General features: G+C 47.6%; 2 protein-coding genes and 1 non-coding gene across 4 annotated transcripts; 1 reads left to right on the forward strand and 2 right to left on the reverse strand.

Annotated features, from left to right (window-relative positions):
- Nucleotides 1-1,131: 1,131 nt before the first annotated feature.
- On the reverse strand, nt 1,132-1,203 carry Trnae-uuc. Its single transcript has one exon. It is a non-coding gene; the product is annotated as a tRNA-Glu (tRNA).
- A 1,161-nt stretch (nt 1,204-2,364) lies between these two features.
- Ccdc115 (coiled-coil domain containing 115) lies at nt 2,365-7,362 on the reverse strand. 2 transcript variants are annotated; one of them, XM_038343649.2, is made up of 6 exons: nt 6,897-7,362; nt 6,710-6,813; nt 6,548-6,630; nt 5,651-5,782; nt 4,406-4,469; nt 3,272-3,405 (listed from the first exon to the last, which is right to left on the reverse strand). In XM_038343649.2, the coding sequence occupies exons 1-6, from the start codon at nt 7,005-7,007 to the stop codon at nt 3,288-3,290; spliced, it is 612 nt and encodes a 203-aa protein (XP_038199577.1). In that variant the 5' UTR covers nt 7,008-7,362; the 3' UTR covers nt 3,272-3,287. The 2 variants fall into 2 exon arrangements, with proteins under 2 accessions (XP_038199578.1, XP_038199577.1); XM_038343650.1 differs by lacking the exon at nt 4,406-4,469 and having other exon boundaries at nt 2,365-3,405.
- Nucleotides 7,154-12,866, forward strand: Imp4 (IMP U3 small nucleolar ribonucleoprotein 4). Its single transcript, XM_038343648.1, has 9 exons — nt 7,154-7,586; nt 7,704-7,812; nt 10,132-10,215; nt 10,763-10,872; nt 10,948-11,080; nt 11,154-11,308; nt 11,396-11,490; nt 11,595-11,668; nt 11,760-12,866. Exons 1-9 carry the CDS (start codon nt 7,584-7,586, stop codon nt 11,870-11,872), a joined length of 876 nt encoding a protein of 291 aa, XP_038199576.1. The 5' UTR covers nt 7,154-7,583; the 3' UTR covers nt 11,873-12,866.
- Nucleotides 12,867-21,239: the final 8,373 nt, after the last annotated feature.

Here is a 21,239-nt window from a genome sequence, read left to right on the forward strand (position 1 = left end):
CGGCACGCTCCTGGAGTGCTGAAACCTACATGACTTTGGACTTGACCTGACAGGGTAGATGGGCATCAAGGGCGAGGGTGAATTATTATAGGTGTCAGTCTTTATGCCTTCCACATAGACGACTTTTAAATCACTTGCGTTATGAACCAATATGTAGCAATATACAACCAGCATAAGATGGAACAATCTGACTTCCTCAAGGCCCATTTCTAGAGCAGTAGCCCCAGATTCCTGCATCCCTGTGACTCGTCTGCCCTCTGAGCATCTACAATTTAGATACAATTTGCTTTTCCAGTGTCAAAAACAACACTGATGACTGAAAACTTGCTGTCATCTGTGCTTCACACTTCAGTAAGTTACTTCAGGCTGCCACTATAGGGGCCACTGTTGGCATGTCTGCTGAAGCTCCTCTCAACACCAGGGTTTGTAGACACAGTGGTGGTCGTCTGTCGTCTGAGCCCAGTGCAGTGGTGCATATCTGTAATCAGGAAACAAGGCATCATAGGGAGTTAAAGGCCTGGCTAGGATACCTACAGAAAACCCGTCTCAGACGAAGAACGTTTGAAGTCAGTCCCGTACTGGAGGGAGGAATCACGCCCAGCACACTCAGTTGAGAAGGAAAGAACCCTGGCCGACAGATAAGACAGACAAACCTCACCAAGGAAGACGCTAGTTTGCAGTTGCGGCTCACAGCCCCGCGCATCTTACTTGCTGGAGGATGCGGCATCTGCCCCCACCCCCACCCCCGCTTTCTGCTCAGTCCCCAGATCGCCTCCTAAATTCTACCCCACATTTCCCTTCTTCTCAAGGCCAAGAGATAGGGAAGGGGTCGGCAGAAGGAACTTCCGTATCCACACCCCACAGTGTTATTTTGAAATTTTAAATATTACTTTTAACTTCAATATCTATAGTTTTGCATTTGGAATGATAATATCTGATATAAGCAGTTACCGCGGGACAAAACAACTAGCTAGTATTGTGATGAATGCTAAAGTAAATTCACAGACTGATAAAAGCCATCCGTGCAGTTTCCTGAGCCTTCTGTACTCCATTACTATCTTGCGAGGTGTTAAGAGCCGAAAAGATGACAATAGCAGCGAACTACTTTTTCAGGACAAAAATGGCACTTAGTTCCCATACCGGGAGTCGAACCCGGGCCGCCTGGGTGAAAACCAGGAATCCTAACCGCTAGACCATATGGGAGCTGCCGGCAGGTGTCTCTGCTTTGTCTACTATGTTATCTACGTCAGCAGGGATGCTTGCCCAAACCCCACCCTTTAAATTTTTCGGCATCTTTACTTCCCGGGGATCCTCAGGCTGTCCCAGTCGTGTGACCGGGAGGATGGAACCTTCCTTCTCAGTGAGTGGAAACGGGGCGAAGTCAGCAGCTAAGCACTTTGCTGAGAGCTCTGTCTTCACCCTGTCCTAGCAGCAGCGGCAGCGGCAGCGGCAGCGGCAGCGGCAGCGGCAGCAGCAGCCGTGTCGCGCTTACCGGAGCCGGTCACACCCGAAGCCCAGCCGCGCAGTAAATACGTTTGTGGGCTCGATCTAGATTCAATCCCCTGGACAGTGGCGTGATCAGCGTTCCACGAGAGTCCCTCCCACAGGAAGAATTTAGGGTCATTACGACTGTGTTCGGTCCTTTCTGCCTGTGGAGATGTCGCTTTATTGACAGTAGAATGTTAAGAAACTCATGGTGGATGCCATTAATGTTTCCAAAACTCGGAAGGCAAAAACTGGTTGAGTTCATGTAAGGGCCCACCCCTCCTGGTTTAACACACTGCGCCCTTCTCAAATGAAAAACAAAAAGGCTGGGGGCCGTTTTCTCTTTAGTCACAATAGCCCCAAGCATACAGAGAATCTGGAAGGGAAGTGCTCGCTTCTCACACAGGCTTGTAATCTGAGGCTAGTCTTTCTGCTGCTTATCATTAAAAATTGGTAACAACCTGATGAATAATTTTCAGATACTCAGCCAGAAAAATTTACAGCCTGAACTTTTGATAGAAAAGCTAGGTGCACGATTCACTGAACAACCTAGCGAAACCACAGCAATTAAGATTCCTTTATTATTGCATTAATACAACCCCAAATCCAAAAATCATATAGATTCAACTTTCCTTAAAAACTGACTTAAGAAAGCCTGGAGTGACGGTTCAGTGGTTAAGAGCGCCCCCTGGCGGCTCTTCAGGACCCAGGGTTTCCCAGCACCCAGGAGGCTGCTCACAACCATTGGAAACTTAAGTTCCGGGAGATCCATTCCCCTCTTCTGGCCTTTGAGGGCATGGGCAACCCACATGGTGCACAGGCTCACACGCTGGCAAAACACTCATAAATAAAATACAATCGACTTATGAACCAAAGAGCTTGGTGACAGTTACTGTAGCTTTCACTTTCTTTATTCACATTTTCTGTAGTTTTACATATTTTTACAATTAAGAAGTAGAAAAACAATATAAGCAAAATCGACAAATTGGGAAGAAATATTTACACCCCATAAACAGTGAACCTCCCTCCCCAATAACAAGTCTCCAGAGACTGCTCAAGTTAGCTCAGTAGAAAAGTGCAGCGGGGTACAGTTTCAGATGGAGGAATACAAGTTCAGCAAGCAAAGAGGCTGGACTTCAATCCTATATAAACACACGAATGGGAGGGTCCCTTCAATTCCCCTGAAAGAATGTCAAAGTTTTCTGGTTCTTTCCCTTTCATAATAGAATTCTCCCTCCTGGTGTGTGTGTGTGTGTGTGTGTGTGTGTGTGTGTGTGTGTGTGCATTGTCTTATGCTATTTTAAAGAAAAGGTCTGTTTGCCCAGGCTAGTCTCTAACTGCAGGGCGTAAGTGATCCTCCTGCCTCAGCCTCTAGAGTTGCTGGGCCTAGTAGTTGACATGCACTACCATGCCCAGCCAGAGGTATTTCTATTGAATGACATTGTCCTGATTGGACCTAAGTTCCCAGACTCCCTTTCTCCCGTCACCATGCATGCAGTGTTCCCTTATCCCACCTGGCCCTGCGAGGTTATTCGTTTGTTCCCTAACTTGCCCCAAGGGCGGGAGGCTCTATGAGAACGTGGACCTGGATGTGGTTTGCTACAAGCCGCTTTCGACACTGCTCAGCTTGCCTCAGCAAACTTCAGAACTCAACTTCCTAATTCACAGAGCTGGAAACGACGCACACTAAGGGCATTTCTAGGAGGGGCATTAGCTGAGACAGGGGCTATTATGAAAGAAAGATGGCCTGAGTAAGGCAGTGGCATCCAAGAAGACTATGCTCAGTGCCTCCGGAAGTAGTCTCAGGTCAGGCAGGCCCAGGGTCCAACTCCTTCAGTTTTTTCTGGAGGCCCCGGAGCTGATCCCGACCCCAGCTGATTCGAGTCTGGAGGCTGGCTATATCTGCAGCCAGCTGAAGGCCTGGGGAGAGAAGAAGAATGTCACCATGGTTTGACACATGGAACCCGTCCCCCATTCCCCCAGGGACTGCAGGAGTCTCAGACAGCTCTGGCCTCTACGAGAGTCTAAACATTCCAGGTGTGACATCACTTGACCCACACCCTCACCTCCTCAGCACCTCACCTGTGCTAAACCAGCATGCCCTCTAAAACAAAAACACTCTCTGATCTACCATGCTGGCCAGGGATGAGGGCCTCACAGACCACAAACCTCACGGCCCCATTTCCTCCATCCAGCAAACTCCACCACTGCTCTGAGCTGCTCTCCCCCTCCCCCTTTGCACCTGATCCTGAACCACTCTCGATCCACCTCTAGTATGCACCCCCCTCTGCTCTCTGTTACTTGACCTCACCTTGTAGGTCAGGCAGTCCTGTCTTTACCCTCGGGGCAGCAGAACTGCCCCTAATCAGGACTGCCCCTAATGCTCCGGTGAGCCCTATTCTCCAGTGTCTTCTTAGGTACTCCCTGGCCCTCAACTATCTCACCTCAAGGTGTCTGTGCATCGTTGTCAACAGCTTGGGAATTAAACATCAGCACTCTACACTGGACTTCCAAACCTCCCTCCAGTGCAGATGCAGGTGCTGAATCACAAGAACTAACACACAATCGCCACTCAGCTTTCCCTCAGTGGCCGCCGGGAAGCCTGCCCATCACCATAGGTGAAACAGCTCTAGCCTCCCAGCATTCTGAGAGGACTCTTCTTTCCCTCACTCCTGCGTCTAAGCTGTTAGCAAACACTGGGAACTTCCACTCTTTAAAAAAAACATGTTCCCAGGAATTATATATCTTAATTAAGCGAGCCATTCTAGGGTTGGCAGAGACTTGACTCTAGAGGGGTTCCCAGGTGTCCAGGAAGACACCCCCAGCTAGTTCCTTGGGCAGCTGAGGAGAGGGAGCCAGAAATGTCCAGATCCTATTGCCATACTCATGAATATCTTGCATATCACCATAGAACCTTCACCTGGCGTTGGATGGAGAAAATGACAGACCCCCATATTGGAGCACCGGACTGAGCTCCCAAGGTCCTGATGAGGAGCAAAAGGAGGAAGATCATGAGCAAGGAAGTCAGGACCGTGAGGAGTGTGTTCACCCATTGAGACAGTGGGACAGAACTAACGGAGATCACCAAGTCCAGTTGGAATGGGACTGATGGAACAAGGGACCAAACCGTACTCTCTGAATGTGGCTGACAGTGGAGGAGGACTGAGAAACCAAGGACAACGGCGATGAGCTTGAACTCTACAGCATGGACGGGCTCACTGTGAGCCTTGTCAGTTTGGTTGCTCACCTTCCTGGACTTAGGGGGAGTTGGGGGGACCTTGGACTTAACATAGTGAAGGGAACCTTTGGCCTGGAGAGGGAGGGAGTGGGGATATGGGTGGAAGGGAGGGGAGTGGAGGGGGAGGAGGAGGGAAGGAGATGGAAATCTTTAATAAAAAAATGAGAGAAAAAAAAAACATGTTCCCACTGTTTACCCCACTTCCAAGGCCTCTACCTATATCCCGTGACTGGCCCATCCTGGCACCTGCTCTGCTCTCCGCTCTCCAGTCTGTCCCCACTCAGCATCCCAAGGATTCTTGTTACCCTGTTGGCCCTACTGATTCATCCTGATTCTGCACCCGCCCATAGAACCTCACTAAGGTCTGGCTCCCTGGCCCCAGCTCCTGGTATTCCTGCTCTGCTGACTCCATTCCAGCCCTCTGGCCACCTCTGCCAGATACCCCTCCCCCCAGGGCTTCTGCCCTAGTAACTAGACCATTAGGGCCTTTAGGTAGAACATAGTTCCTCCAGATCCCTCCCAAAGTTCTTCCTTCAGCTCCTCAGAGAAGCCTTTCCTGTCTCATCTTCATAAACCAGCTCCCCAGTCCACTCCCTCCCACGTGACTTTTCTCATGACTTTCAGAGCCTGGAACTACAATAAAAGTCTATTTGTTTGCCTATCTAGTTATACATTGTCTTTCTCCTGTACAGGATAAACATTCTGTTTGATCCCTGCTGCTATTATATCCCTTAGCAGTTGACAAACATGAACCTAGCATGCTGAGAACAGCAGTGGGTGCTTAGGGGAAAACCCCCAGCAGACATGCAACACAGTTTGCTAGTAAAAACCTGCAGAGTCCTCCCGCGGTGCTAGCATACAAGGGCTCCCTATTGATAGCAGGCTGGAATTCAGTACATGGCTACAAAGCCAACAGGGTTCACTTACCATCCCGGAAGCTGGCCTGGGCTTGCCGAAGACTGTGAGGAACCAAGATTCCAAACCAGTTCAAGGGATCTTGAGGGACCACAGAGGCCCCTGACTCTTGGGTCTTAGTAGGGCCCTTGCGCCTACGCAGAGCTGGAGAAAGAAAAGTTAGAGACCATACAGTTCTCGTGACCACAAAAAACTCATTAATCTAGTTCAGGGTTCTGGAAAATACTGAAGGTTTGAAAATTCCCCCATCAAGCCGGGCGGTGGTTGGTACATCTTTAATCCTAGCACTTGGGAGGCAGAGGCAGGAGGATCGCTGTAAATTCAAGGCCAACCTGGTCTACAGAGTAAGTCCTAGGACAGCTACGGTTTTTACACAGAGAAACCATGTCTTGAAAAACCAAAAAAAAAAAAAAAAGAAAAAAAGAAAAAGAAAAAGAAAAGAACGAAGAAAAGAAATTTCCCCCAACCTTTATGTGTGTCTGGGTCTGGAAACAGTACTAGCCTTTCCTTTGTAATCAGGTGACTCTGTCTACTGACTCCAGAATAGAGGATTCTGTTTGCTGTTAACAAGATCACAGACTGACATTGCCCGTTTTCCCTAAATGTTCTGAAAGACCCTGAAATTCCCCATTCTTTGTCTCAGGAATGATTAACTGGGATTAGATGTTTATTTCCAAGGAACACGTAGATACAGAGATGCACATTTTCCGTTCAGCTGATGAGACTTCCTTTGACTGCAAAACCTCTCGCACTATAAAACGTCCCATCCAGTAACTCCCTATCAAAGTATAAGGAAAAGCTCCTCAAACAGCCCAGTCTCCAGCTTAGACGCGCTGCATTAACCAGATCCCGAACTAAGTCATCTAAATGTTCAGTGAGTTTGGGCTGACAGGAGGAAAGAGAACTCACATGCTTCGCTGGGCCCCAATTCCTCGGGGGTCTGGGAGTCAGCTTTGATCACCCTGAAGGTCTGGGGTCCATCTTGGGCCTCGCTGAAGGAGAAGGGAAGATGGATCTCTAGCCACAAAGGCCTACGTCCTGCCCACCCACTCTCCATCGAGGGTGCCTCACCTGGCGCGCACGCAGACCTGAGGCTCCATACGCGAGGCATACTGCAGCGGCCCTACAGACTTGGCACCCATGGCATAGCGAGCCTTGGCAAGCGAGAGCCAACCCTGGGGGAGGCAGGAGAGACTTGAGACTCGGTTTCCCTCCCTGGGCCCGCCGTCTGTCCCTCCCGCCATTCCCCGTGGTCCACCTCCTCCACCCGGGCGTTCAGCGCCGCCCGTTTCGCCTCCAGCTCCTCCAGGTCGCTGAGCAGTTGCAGGAACATCGAGTCCAGCTCCTCTCGCAGGGCCGAGACCTCCATGGCTCAGCCCCTCTCGGGACGCGGAGGAGCTAAGCCACCTCCTTCCAAGCCGCCTAGTCACCGCCCACTTGCATAGCAGCCAATCGGCGTCTGAGATCCGCCTTTAGGGGGAGTTTCTAGTCGTGACCCGGAAGCCAAAGGCGACGATCTCCGGGTGGCCCGCATCAACGGCTAAGGCACTCCGGGAACCGGGACGCGGAATATTTCCCGAGTCAGACGGCTATGAAGAGTCGGGCTGTAAGCTTAGTTCCAGGAAGCCACCAGCCTACTTTCCCGCTTCTCCTCTTCGCGAGCCGACTGTTTGATCATTCAGGCACGAGTGAAGCCGCGGGCAGACTCGTCTATCTGGGCTGTCTTGAAGCACGTGACATTCCGAATCCAGGGACTTGATTGGCTGCCTGGCTGACCAATACCCTTGCGATGCCCTCCGCCGTTCGCCATCTTAACGTGGGGCACTCCGGACGGCAGCCCAATCGAGTGAAGCCTCTCGGCCTTCTTGGTTGAGGGCGGAAGTGAGCGATGCGTGGTGCCGGCGGCGCCTAAAGATCAGAGACTCGTGTGGAAGCGGCGCTCATCATGGTAGGATATTTGGAGTTCGGGATTTGGCTTGATGGAGGTGGTGGAGGGGGACTCGTGGAGGGCTGGGTTGGGGTCCTCGGTGGTCAGGAGTGGAAAGTGACCGTGTCTGTTCTCTAGCTCCGTCGGGAGGCTCGCCTGCGCCGGGAGTATCTGTACCGCAAGGCCCGGGAGGATGCGCAGCGATCGGTTCAGGAGAAGAAAGAGCGAGTCAAGCGTGCTCTTGAAGGTGAGCCCTCCTCCCTATCCTGGCGGGGTACCAGTCCTTACTAGAGCATACTATGCAATGCTGTAAACGCGTCTGAACTTGGCGTATTTGTGTTAATGTGGCCGAACATCTTTTCCTTCTTTGCCTGTTAGGTACGACCTCTCACTGGTTTCGGAATGGTCGGTATGGCCATTTGTGCTGCAGTCTTGCATGTTTACAAGTTGGTTGTTAGTTTCGCTAACAGAATATCTCGTTTTTCGATTTAGAAGTTTAAAACTTTGCCTTGCTTTTATCCACGTTTCCGTTTTTGTCCCATTAAATGAAATTCCTCTATCACAGAGCTTAATTAGAACTGTCATATTTATCCCTGTTTCATTGGTTCTGTATCCAGGGAAGTTTATGTCTCCTATCTATTGTTCGTCGCCCCTGGTACATTTTATGACTATAAAATATGTATTTGTTACATAAAGTTTGCTTGAGTTAGGAAGCATAATGTCAGGGCCAGGATTGTGCCAGCCTAACTAAACTGGGCCTAGTAGCCTATGCCTAATCCCGAGCTGGGGACGTAGAGGCAGGAGGTTCAAGAGTTCAGTGCTTTCTCCGACTGCATGAGTTCCAGATCAGCTTGGCCTGCATGAGCATAGCGCTAAGTGTCTGCGACCCATCTTCATAACTTTATTTATTTATTTATTTATTTTGGTTTTTCGAGACAGGGTTTCCCTGTAGTTTCTAGGGCCTGTCCTGGAACTAGCTCTTGTAGACCAGGCTGGCCTTGAACTCAGAGATTTGCCTGCCTCTGCCTCCCGAGTGCTGGGATTAAAGGTCACCACCTCCTGGCTCCATCTTCATAACTTTTTTTAAAAAAAATGAGGTGACAGAAAAGATGACTCAAGGGTTAAGAGCACTTACTGCTCTTACAGAGAACCCAAATTCATTTCCCAGTACCCACATGGAGTGGCTCACAACTGCCTATAACCCCAGTGCCCGGGGATCCAATGTCTTCTGGCCCCAGCAGACACACAAACACAAAAATATAAAAAGGAAAATGATCGATATATAAATTGTTTGGTTTGGTTTTGCTGGGTGGTGGTGGTGGTGCACGCCTTTAATTCCAGCACTAGGGAGGCAGAGGTGGGTGGATCTCTGAGTTCAAGGCCTGCCTGGTCTACAGAGCAAGTTCTGGAACAGCCTGGGCTACACAAAGAAACCCTGTCTCAAAAAAAGAGAAACCATTTTTTAAGCTATTATTTGTGCTTACATTATGCCTATTTAGTTTTAAGTCTAAAGATATTAGAGTATATGTGTTTGGCTGCTTTATTTGTTTGGGTGAGGGTGCCCAGTATTTCTAAGTGTTTCTAAGATCCAAAAGGAATGGCTAGACATTCGTTCTTGTGAGTGACTGGGGAATCATTTCCCCATGGCAGATGGGGTCTGTTTGCAATTGGTAGCTGGAAGGAGTGCTGTTGCTGTGACCCTCCCCTCTACCCCCACATGCTGGAGAGCAGAACTGGGCCTGTGGATGAGGTGCTTAACTGTGTTTTATTTTCCAGAGTGGGCACATCACAGCTTAGCCCCCGACTACCCCACTTTATCCCCAGAAGAAACCTCTGACCCACAACCAGCAGAGACCACTCACCTTGAAGTATTCTGTGCATCAAGACTAGCAGTGTTCTTTTTATACTGTTTTACAGTTACTGTTTTTGAGACAGGGTCTTACTTTGTAGTCTTGGCTGTCCTGAATTCACTGTGTAGGCCAGGCTAGCCTCAAACTCACAGATCTCTGTGCCTCTGCCTTCTAAGCCCTGGAATCAAAGGCATGAACCCCCACACCCAGCTCAGTGTCCTTGTGTGAAGACTTTGGGGTCACGGGTCTTTCTTCCTACATTAAGAACAGTCTGGGTGTTTTTTGTTTGTTTTGTTTTTTTATAATGTTCCTCAGCAGCAGGGTCCTGGACCTGCAAACAGAAATGCCCATCGTTGAGTTACCAAAACTTCTTTTAATTTTTGTCTAGTTATAAAAATAATACGTTAAAAAAATGAGCTCCCCAGGTGCCATAAGCTGCCATTTAGGTGAGAAGTTGATAGCTAGGTGTGGTGGCATGCCTTGTAATCGCAACGGTTAAAAGCTAAAGCCCTGCACATCTCCAGAGCATTTCTCAAATGAAGTGAGTAACATAGCTGGTTTATTGCTTCTCTGGTCCTCTATTTCTGTACTGACTCTGTTAAGAAAGAAGTACTGTGCTTTCCCATCAACTTTGTGCAGGCTGGTAAACCATAGTGTCTTATAAATTTATGGGACCCTGCTTGTGTCTCACTCAGCTCCTTGTCTTTTCCTTACAGAAAACCAGCTGATTCCCTCTGACCTGCGCCGGGAGGCTCTAGCCTTACAGGGGTCCCTGGAGTTCGATGATGCTGGCGGCGAAGGTGAACTATGCTGTGCATCCCTCTTCCACACTGAACCAACTTCTCTGCGCACTGTGCTCCTTGCCCTCTTCAGCCACACTGGGCAGCTTCCCACCTGATGGATGGAAGTGTCCAGGTGTTTCTGTGCCCGTCTCCAGCTTACCTCCTGTTCGCCTGTGTGGCATCGCAGGGCTCTCCCTAAGTGGGTGCTTTTAGTTTCATTTACAAAACCATTAACACGGAAGCTCTCACTCTTAGCTCACTCCCCCTCTGGAGTGTCTGCTGGGGCAGAGCACTGTCCGGAGCACTGCACCCTCATGTCTCGTCATTGCATTATTTAATAAGCAGGGAAGGAACCACAGAGATTATAGGTATTTGTTGTGAGGAAAGGGAGTCTCCCACCTCCTGTTTTAGCAGTTCAGAGCTCTGTCACCACAGAACACTTCCTTGCTCAGCTGTGCTGGGTAACCAAGGGTTGCTCCCCTCCTGGCCACTGGAGGTGCATTTCCATCCATGAAGATTCTCTTGAGCAGGCTCAGCATTTTCTTGTCTCTTGCTGTCCCGACAGGTGTGACCAGCCATGTAGATGATGAATATCGGTGGGCTGGGGTTGAGGATCCTAAGATCATGATCACTACCTCCCGAGATCCCAGTTCTCGCCTGAAGATATTTGCAAAGGTACTAGGGGTCAGGGAGTAGGGAATGCCCACGGTCAGTGGCCCCGATTCTAATTTGACATTGGTCTATGGGCAGGAACTGAAACTGGTGTTCCCAGGTGCCCAGCGCATGAACCGTGGTCGGCATGAGGTTGGAGCGCTGGTGCGAGCTTGCAAAGCCAATGGGGTCACCGACCTGTTGGTTGTCCATGAGCACCGAGGCACACCTGGTAAGGCCTGCCACAGGGGAAGGGAGCTGGGGCTGTTCTCATGGCAGAGCGTCTGACGGCCTGTACCCTACAGTGGGGCTCATTGTCAGCCATCTGCCCTTCGGTCCTACGGCGTACTTCACACTGTGCAATGTGGTTATGCGGCATGACATCCCTGACCTGGGCACCATGTCAGAGGCCAAGCCTCACCTCATCACTCACGGCTTCACTTCACGGCTGGGCAAGCGGGTAAGTACGGGAGCCCTGGGGTAGTGGTGGGGGGTGGGGAGTAAGGATCAGGCCAGCCACTTGTGACTGTCTCTTCCTGTGCCCCAGGTGTCTGATATCCTTCGTTACCTATTCCCTGTGCCCAAAGACGACAGCCATCGGGTCATCACCTTTGCAAACCAGGATGACTACATTTCCTTCCGGTGGGTCTCTGGGCTGCATCTGGGACCCCATGACCTTCCTAGCCTTTTGGCTGACCCACAGCCCTCCTGAGGCACGTCCCTATCTCTGCTTGCTTTCTCCCCAGGCACCATGTCTACAAGAAGACAGACCACCGCAATGTGGAGCTGACTGAGGTTGGGCCTCGGTTTGAGCTGAAATGTGAGTTTGGAGCTTTATTTTATGCCTGAGTGGGGGGTTTAAGGAGGGACTTAGTTGTGCATGGGATGACATCTTTTCCCCCTGACCCTAGTATACATGATTCGCCTGGGCACACTGGAGCAGGAGGCCACGGCAGACGTGGAGTGGCGCTGGCACCCCTATACCAACACTGCCCGCAAGAGGGTCTTTCTGAGCGCTGAGTGACCTGTGAGCTACTGGCCAGTCAGGATGTGGACTTGGACTTCTGGGGCAGGGACTTGTCACAGACAGATTTACTAATCCCAAGTGGGGGCTGGAAGGATCCAAAATAAACCCTCTGTCGTCATGCTGCCCAAGTGCCTCTCACTGGTCACAGTGGGCCTGTTCTCTGTCAGACCAAATCTGAAAGATGAAGCCCACAGAGTGTCTGTGAGTTGAAGACCTAATGACTAGAGTGTCCTCAGGCCTCGTTTTATGTGGAGTATAAACAGTCCCTCTCGGTGGGGATGGTGGTACAGACTCCCCACTGGAAAATGAGTGGTTGTTTTGGGAGTTGGGCCCTGTGATCACTCATCTCGGTGGTTTAGGGTAAGTCTTTTCAACAGCAGCAAGCTGACCCCATTCCAGTGCCAGCCAAACCTGTCAGTTTAACAGGGTCCCTCTGCCAAGCGGGTGCATCCTTTTTCCCAGGAGACATGGTGACACCAACAACCTGCCTGCCCTTCCCCGAATTCTTGCAGATGGGCCTATCCAACAGCACATGGGGAAGTGCCTCAAGATTCTAAGTCTGTGCCCCAGCCTCTCCCAGCTTACGCCCTCTCTGTTCCCACATTTCTGTACATGCCTGGGGACCCTGTGTTTATGTAGAGTGGTTGTCAAGACCCTGGAAATGCACTAGAGTTTACAGAGAGAGCTGTGATGTGATCCATCATGCAGTTAGGAGACCTGAGGAAGCGTGTGAGGAAGACATGTCCGCATGGAATCCTGAGAACCGAATTAGTGTGAGATAACAGAAGCCATCTGAATGACATGAGACCCAGTAAGAAAAGGAGAAAGGGAGGCCACTGTGTTGTGTTGGAAAGTCTGGGATGAAACCACCATTACAGCTCATGAATCTAGTTCCTCTACAAGGCCTTGGGGATTTTGCTTCTTTCTTAGAAGAATGAACCTTTGTGTATGTCTGTGTATTGTCAAAATTTTAAAACAAGTAAAATTAAAATCGTGGTGTCCTGTGTTTATTTCTTATAGCTGCCATAAGGAATTACTGGGGACCAGGTAACTTAACAGAAATTGTTAGTTTTAGAGTCATGGTGCAAGGTCAGGTTGTTCGCTCCCTCCTAAGTTTGTGGGTGTCTGGTGGGGATCTGTTGCTCTTTCGCTTGTGATGACTGCCAGTAACCCTGGGCATTCCTTATTGTCGACTCTAGCGCATCAGTGCCAGCCTTTGTCTTCCATGTTTCCTCTGCCTATCAAATTTCTTGAATGCTTTTCTTAGAAGGAACTTTGTCAGAGTGTTTACAGCCCATGATCTGGGATGGTCTTATTTATACAATTCTGAACCCAGTTATATCTGCAGAGACCCTTCTTTCTTGTTTTTTATTGAACTCTGCATTTTTCTCTGCCCCCCCTCCCCTTCAACCCTTTCCCATAATCCCCATGCTCCCAATTTACTCAGGAGATCTTTTTCTACTTCCCGTGTAGATTAGATCTATGTATGTCTCTCTTAGTGTCTTCATTGTTGTCTGGGTTCTCTGGAATTGTGATTTGCAGGCTGGTTTTCTTTATGTTTAAAAACCACCTATGAGTGAGTACATATGATAGTTGTCTTTCTGGGTTACCTCACTCAAAACGATGTTTTCTAGCTCCATTTGCCTGCAAAATTCAAGATGTCATTATTTTCTGCTGTGTAGTACTCCATTGTGTAAATGTATCGCATTTTCCTTATCCATTCTTGGGTCGAGAGGAGAGACCCTTCTTTCAAATGCACTTGCAGTTACAGACTCTAAGGATTAGAATGTCTTTTTTAAAATTTTGTGTGTGAAAGTTTTGCCTGCATATTTGTCTATCTACTTTCAGGTCTGTTGCCTGAGGAGGCCAGAAGAGGGTGTAGGATCCCCTAGGTTTGGAGTTAGGCAGTTTTTAGCCATCATATGGATGCTGGGAATTGAACCTTGGTCTTAAAGACCATCTTTAAGAAAAGAGTATTCTTTTTCTCCTTTTGGTTTTTCAAGATGGTTTCTCTGTATGGTTCTTGGCTGTCCTGGAACTAGACTGGCTGGCTTATCATTCAGAGATCTACCTGCCTCTTCCTACTGAGTGCTGGGATTAAAGGTGTGGACCACCACCACAGCAGCATCTAGTGTTTTTAAGCACTGAGCATGCTTATATATGAATTTGTTCTTTGAGAACTTTCTCCACACTCTTTGTTATGTGTGTTGTGGTTTTTTTTTTTTTTTTTTAACTTTTGATATGACACACAGTTTCTTTTCTGAACCTGCCCATTTGGTGTTCTGTGGGCCTCTTGTATCTCTTTGGGCATCTCTTCATCTAGAGTTGGGAGATTTTTATTGACAATATTTTTCTATTCATTTGACATGCAATTTCTGTTCTTGTATGCCTATAAATTTTGCCTTTTTGTGATGTCCCAAAGATCTTGCATGTTCCTTTCACATGCTTTTTTAAATTTATCATTGACCTAGACCTGGGTTTAATTCCCAGCACCCGCATGGCAGCTCACCACTGTCTAACTTCAGTTCCAAATGATCTTACATCCTCACACAGAGATACGTGCAGGCAAAACACCAATTCAATGACATAAAAATAAATACATATATGTTTAAAAAATTCTGTTTTCATAACCTGAATTGACTTTATTCCATCCAGCTGTTTGTATTTCCTTGGAGTATATCCATGTTCTTTCTCCACTGTCTAACTTCAGTTCCAAATGATCTTACATCCTCACACAGAGATACGTGCAGGCAAAACACCAATTCAATGACATAAAAATAAATACATATATGTTTAAAAAATTCTGTTTTCATAACCTGAATTGACTTTATTCCATCCAGCTGTTTGTATTTCCTTGGAGTATATCCATGTTCTTTCTGAGTTGTTAGATCACATTTATCATTCTTTTAAATTATGTGTCTGAAATTACATCATTGAGGGCCATTCCTGTGGGACTGGTCATTTTTGGAGGGGACATTGTCTTGGTCTTTCATATTCCTGTTGGGTTTGTGCTGTGACATACTCATCATTGTTAGTATTTTTGTTGTCATTATTTATATTTATTTAGAGACATGGTTTGTCTGTGTAGCCCTGGCTGTCCTGGAACTCACTGTGTAAACCATGCTGGGCTCAGACTTCCAGAGATCCGCCTGCCTCTGCCTCTCAAATGCTGAGATCAAAGTTGTATGCTGTCTCTGCCCAGCTGTTAAATTTTTAAAATTTAAATTCAGATTGCCTTCCTGCTTTTAGTGGGAATATTTTCAGTGTTCAGGAAAGACTAGTAAGGTTGAGATGACATTTTCTTCTTATAGACCATTGTTCTGGGCACTAGGCTCTCTCCCTGACCTCGGCAGCAGCAAGTTAGAGTCATTGTCCAGCAGTAAACCCACCATGAGAGTGGAGTGTTAGTTGACTGCGAAACACACATTTCCTTAAATGCTAACCTGTTTGGGGAACTGAAGGGCCACCAATTGCACTGTGTGTGCTAGTTGGTGTAATGATTACTGTGGGTGTGAGTGGAGAGAGATAAACCACAGCGGGATTGGTAATTACTATTAGGTCACTGTAAAGTGGAGGAGGAGCTCATGTAGAAGAAGGAATGGTGGGAACACAAGGGAGGTGAGATGTGGGAGATTGAGTTATAAGAGTAAACTGAAAAGAAATCTTAGAGCTGTACACTCAGATAATGGACAACATCATCTCTCAAGAGACTCTAACCTCAGGCAGCCTGTGTTCTTTGGGAGAGAAAAGATTAGGGTACAGGGGGAAAGAAATAAATGGTGCAGTCAGGGAGTAAGGTGGTTTGCTGAGCTGACCTTGAGTGTCATACAAGTCAGGAGGAGCTGTGGAGAGGAACAGCTGGGTGGAGGCTCGGTGTGGAGCCAGATTCTGTTTGGTGACTCCCTGATTTAGAAGGGTGATGGTGAAGATCTATTTGTGTGGGCGCTCTTACCAGTATTGGGTAGCCAGAGCTGGCGCTGGAACGAAGCTGGACAGAGGCACAGGCATACTATCTAGCCACTCGGGGTGAGCTAGAACCCCGGGGGTAGGTTTAAAATGATACGCACAGAGCTGTGCAGCCATCACCATGACTTTAGTTCTTTTCTGTCCCCATAAACAGAAACCTCACATTCACTGTTACAGAAGCTGTTAGGGTTAGAACCAGGGCTCTGGAAGCCCTAACAATCTGTCCCACCACACTTCCTCAAGAGACCAATTACACAGACACATTATAATGAAAAGCATGGAAAGGAAATTCAATGAAGATACATAGGGAAAAGCAACAAAGAGGTCCAGTGACCTCCCACCCCAAGTTCATCTTTGGGTCCTGATACGAGGTTTAGGTTTAGAGGACCAAAGGTATGTGTAGCTAAGCAGTCCTGGTTAGAGTTTGGTGCCATTTGTCACTGTGGGCTTTTATCATCCTGTTTATCTCTGTCTCGGCTCCAGTCTCTCCTGCAAGGTGGTCTGAAACTGAGTGAAACTGAGCCAGGACTGAGAGAACTCTCTCCCTGGGAGACACGTTCCCCTTGCTGGAGTCAAGCTTCAGCCTCTCCTTCTCACACGAGTCTCCTGAAAAAATTCCAGGTCCTTGGAGATTGCTACCTCAGTAGTCTGATAGAGAGCAGGACACAGAATGCCTCTGTTTAAGACATCTGTCTGCCAGGATGGGCACACCTGAAGCAGTGACTCCAATTCCTTCCAGCCACCTGTAACCATGACCTGAGCCCCTTGCAAGCAAGCACTGATCTACTTCTGGTCTCTTCAGGCCTGCCAGTTTTTCCTCACATGAGTACAATTATGTGATATGTTGTCCTTTGTGACTTAATTCTTTAACCCAGCATAATGTTTTCAAAAGCTTGTATTGTAGCTTATTTCTTTCTGCCTAATAATAATAATAATAATAATAATAATAATAATAATAATAATAATATCCCACCACAGGTATAAGACCCTGTTTTATCAGTCATTTGATGAAAGTTTAGGTTTTCAGTTATGTTTGTTCTAAGTGTCTTGTTAAGTTTCTCTTTGTCTTTGTAATTTATCTATTTAGGAAATAGGCTTATCTATAGTTTGCACAGTTTGACACTGGTGCTATTTAACATGCACCTGAGTATTATATTTCCTCTGAATTAATATGTCTGATTGTTCTTTCTTGTTGTTTTAAAACAGGGTCTTGTGTAGCCCTGACTGTCCTGGAATTTACTGTGGAGACCAGACTAGCTTTGAACTCATCTCCTACCTGCCTTTGCCTCCCAAATGCTGAGTTGAAAGGTATGTTCTACCATGCCTGATCTGATTGTTCACTTCTAAGTAGAGTACCAGAGGAAGTGTGCTGAGGCCAGGTTAACATTAGATGGGAGCTACAGGTCAGTGATGCAGGTTTCTGACCAGATCAATCATTAAGAGCCCAATGTGTTCTGCCAATGTTCTGCCAGCAACATGTGTAAGCACTTGTCTGAGTAAATTTCCTCCAAGGGAATGGCAGGTAGGTAAGGCAGCCTTGGAGAGGTGACAGTCTAGAGGAATAGTTAATATGTAGATTTTAAGGATGTCAATTTCTGGACCAGCAAATGGCTCAACAGATAAAGGTACTTACTGCCAACCCTGACAAGCTGAGTTCAGTCCCCAAGCCCCCATGAAGGAAGGAGAGAACCCAAATCCACAAGTTGTTCTCTCCACATATGCTTCCATGCACAAAAAATAAATAAAAATATAATAAAAACTTTTGCAGGGCGATGGTGGCGCATGCCATTAATCCCAGCACATGGGAGCAGAGGGAATTCCAGGGTAGCCATGGCTACACAGAGAAACCTTGTCTCAAAACCGAACAAATAAAAAGAATGTTATTTTAGCTTGATCATTTGCTTTTTCAAGACAGGGTTTCTTTGTGTAGCCCTGTCTATCCTGAAACTCACTCTAAACTAGGCTGACCTTGAACTCACAGAGATCCACCTGTCTCTGCCTCTCGAGTGCTGGGATTAAAGGCGTGCACCACCACCACTGGGAAGATACCATTTTCAAATCTGGGAACAGCATTAATCTCATGGTCCTGGTAGCTCCAGTATCCTGGGATCTCAGTTACAATTTAGGCTTTACCTTCACAGCTTTGTGCAGTGACCTCTTATACCTACCCTGCCACACAATACCTGGCTTTATCTGTTCTTTGAAACCATGGATATGACTCCTTGAACCCCTCAATCTTACATCTTTCATGGCTGAAAATCCAGGCCCCACATAGATGGTACTGTCAAGTTCTACTGCTAAGATACAATGTAGCCTGGTGTCCTTGGACCACAGCTACACCAAATTGGTGCTAGCCTGGGGAGAAACTGTAAGCATTGACAGGTGCTTCTCAGTGGTGCTGATTGCTCTAACAGTGTGGCTGCATCCTCATCACCAGCCTGACAGCTCTCCTGTCTTTGTCCACTGACTTTACAATCAGTTTCACCCCAGTTCTCAAACATGGCAGAATGAAGCCATTTTCGTAGACTAGCACACAGATGTAAGCCCTTTGGGCTCTACTGGCAGTTCTCAATTGCTTTTCCAACCCACAGTTCTAAATTACTCTCCTTCCGCCAATCAAACAACTTCCCATGGTCTACAAACCACAGGGTCCGACAGCAGCGGCCCCACTTCTCGGCCTCAGTTTATGTCAAAACACCCTGAGAAGTCTCTTGAGGAAGGAAGGATTAATTTTGGCTCTCGGTTCAAACACAGTCCCTTGGGACAGGGAAGTTATGGCAGCAAGAACTTGAATTAACTTAGGAAGCAGAGTGTGGGGAACACTGCTTCTCAGTTAGCTTCCATTTTATTCAGTGCAGAATTTAAGCCCAGGGAATGGTGCTGCCTATTTTTAGGATGGTTCTTGCCTCAGCTTAATCTATATTAATGCCTCACACACTTGGCTAGAGCAATGCTTCTCAACCTCCCTAATGCTGCGACCCTTTGATACAGTTCCTTATGTTGTAGTGACCCCCAGCCATAAAGTTATTTTTGTTGCTATTTCATACATATTTATATGTAGCTGTAATTTTGCTGTTTTGAATCATAACATAAATATTGTCGGAGACAGATGTTTGCCAATGAGTTGCAACCCACAGGTTGAGGATGACTGGTCTAGAGGCCTCTCACTGGTCTAGAGATTTCTAGAGGTGTGCCTGAAGGCTTACCTCAGAGGTAGTTCTAGATCCTGTTAATAGTCAGCTGTACTATCACTGTTTAGCCTCCAGAAGCGCTGAAGTGCAGTGTGGCATTCTCTTTATGCTGTGTACCTGTAGCTTCGAGAGGCTGATGTTGATCCAAGTAAGGAATCATTGATTCAGAATACTGAAACTTCTGAGGAGATTGGGGAACCCCAGAGGATATCTCCAGGGAGCCCTGGTACTGCTGGGCTCAAGCTCCTGCTTGCAGATCAAGAGGGTTGTGCATTCTGTTTGCCGAAGGCCGAGCTTGTGGATGACTAGGGTGTCAGCTTGTGGAGCCTGAGCATTTTTAACAGTGAAGCAGTGAAGTGTGTGGGGGGTGGGGGGGCGGGAAGGGTGTTTGACAATGTCTTCTATCCATTCGGTTTCTTGCATTTTTTGGTCCAGTGGAAAAGAGAGCTTGAGAATAATTGGGTATTAGGGGCTATCATCAAGAATCTCCCCACAAGCCTCCTGAGTTAAAGCTCTGTCTCCCAGGTCTGTCGTTTCTTTCTCCCTTTGAAACAACAGTTCAGGCTGGGCCCCTCACAGCACCCATCAGCTCAGTCCTCAGCTCTTGAGTGGCCAGTGCACCAAGGACTCTTGAGTGTTATAACTATATAAAGCCTTAGATCCAGTTAGAGTCAAACATTCTTGTCCTCTTTGCCAGCAACCAGTCAGACCAGTTTTACCTAGACAGAGTTCTGTTCCAGTTTGTTTTGGTTGCTGTGACAAGCACCGTGACCAAAAGCAGTTTGGGGAGGGAAGGGTTTACTTGGCTTACAAGTTACTATCATTTACAGTGGGTAGAACATGTTAATACTTTCTTATTGCACAAGGGCAGAACCAGGGAACAGTTATAATCAGATGAAAGCAAACCCCAGGTCCAACATCATTGCTCAAATTTTGCAGCTCAGTGTTTGACAGCTGATATTCATTCACAATCTTCTGAGCTCCAAAGGATGGGCAGCCTGTGGCGCTTTGAATGAGAATGACTCCCATGGGCTCATTATTTAAATGTTTGATTCCCTTGGTGGACTGCTTAAGTGTTAGGAGGTGTAGCCTTGCTGGAGAAGGGGTGACACTGGGTGGGCTTTGAGGTCTCTAAAGCCCTTACCAGGCCCAGTCTTGCCTTCTCTGTTTGCTGCTTGATGATATGTAAGCACACGCCCTGCCATGATGGCCATCGATGCAATCCCTGAAACAGTAAGCAATCCCCGAATTAAATGCTTTCTTTTATAAACTGCCTCTGTCATGGTGCCTCATCACAGTAATAGAACAGTAAGACACAGTCCCACTTCTCTGCCTCTGCTATCTGCAGCACACACAGCTTGTCTCGTAAGCTTAGGCTGGCTCCTCTCTGTTAACTGGTCTTGACTGATATCCCATAGTCTCCAGTATGCTGGGGTCTTCGCCGCAGCTAGGAAGGCTGTGCCTTCACCAGTGGCTTCTCTTGACCTCCTCATGAACTCTGTCTCTTTCACATGGTGCCAGACTTCAGCTTCTCCCCGTGATCCCTTCAATGCTGATTTCCACTAAAACTGAGACTGCGCCTTTACCAGCCTCTCTGCAGAGACTCTGCCAACAGCCACAGTACCAAATCTGCTGCGCTTGATGACCCCTTCATGCCTACAAACCAAGTCCATGTGGGGGGCTTTTATCCATTACCAAGGTCAGCTATCAGCTAGAGATGCACCCAGCCCAGACCACAGCTTCTGTATACTGACCCAGAGGAAATAATTTCCAGATTTCACCTCAGTGATACTGGCCTGGCCTCTTAATAATTCCCGCGGCCTTCTCAGCATCCGTCACCCCAGTAAAACAAAGAAGGCTTCACTTCCAGATTCTGGATTCAAATATACCACACAAATGGAACTGAGAAAGATTCTCAAACTTCCCTCGGAAATATTGTAAGCCAGTCTCCGTTATCTTCTCTTCCAAGGTCCTACAGAACAGTTCGCTAACACTCTGGCTTTCCCAATCCAAAGATCCAAAATCCTCCACAGTCCTCCCCAAAATCAACATAGTCAGGTTCAGCACAACAAAAACCCACTCCTAGTATCAATTTCTGATCTAGTTTGTTTGCAGTAGCAGTGACAAACATCGTGGCCAAAAGCACCTTGGGGCGTGTGCTGGCTAGTTTATCTCAGCCTGAAACAAACCAAAGTCATCTGGGAAAA

This window comes from Arvicola amphibius, chromosome 9 (genome assembly GCF_903992535.2).
Source record: "Arvicola amphibius chromosome 9, mArvAmp1.2, whole genome shotgun sequence".
NCBI lineage: Eukaryota > Metazoa > Chordata > Mammalia > Rodentia > Cricetidae > Arvicola > Arvicola amphibius.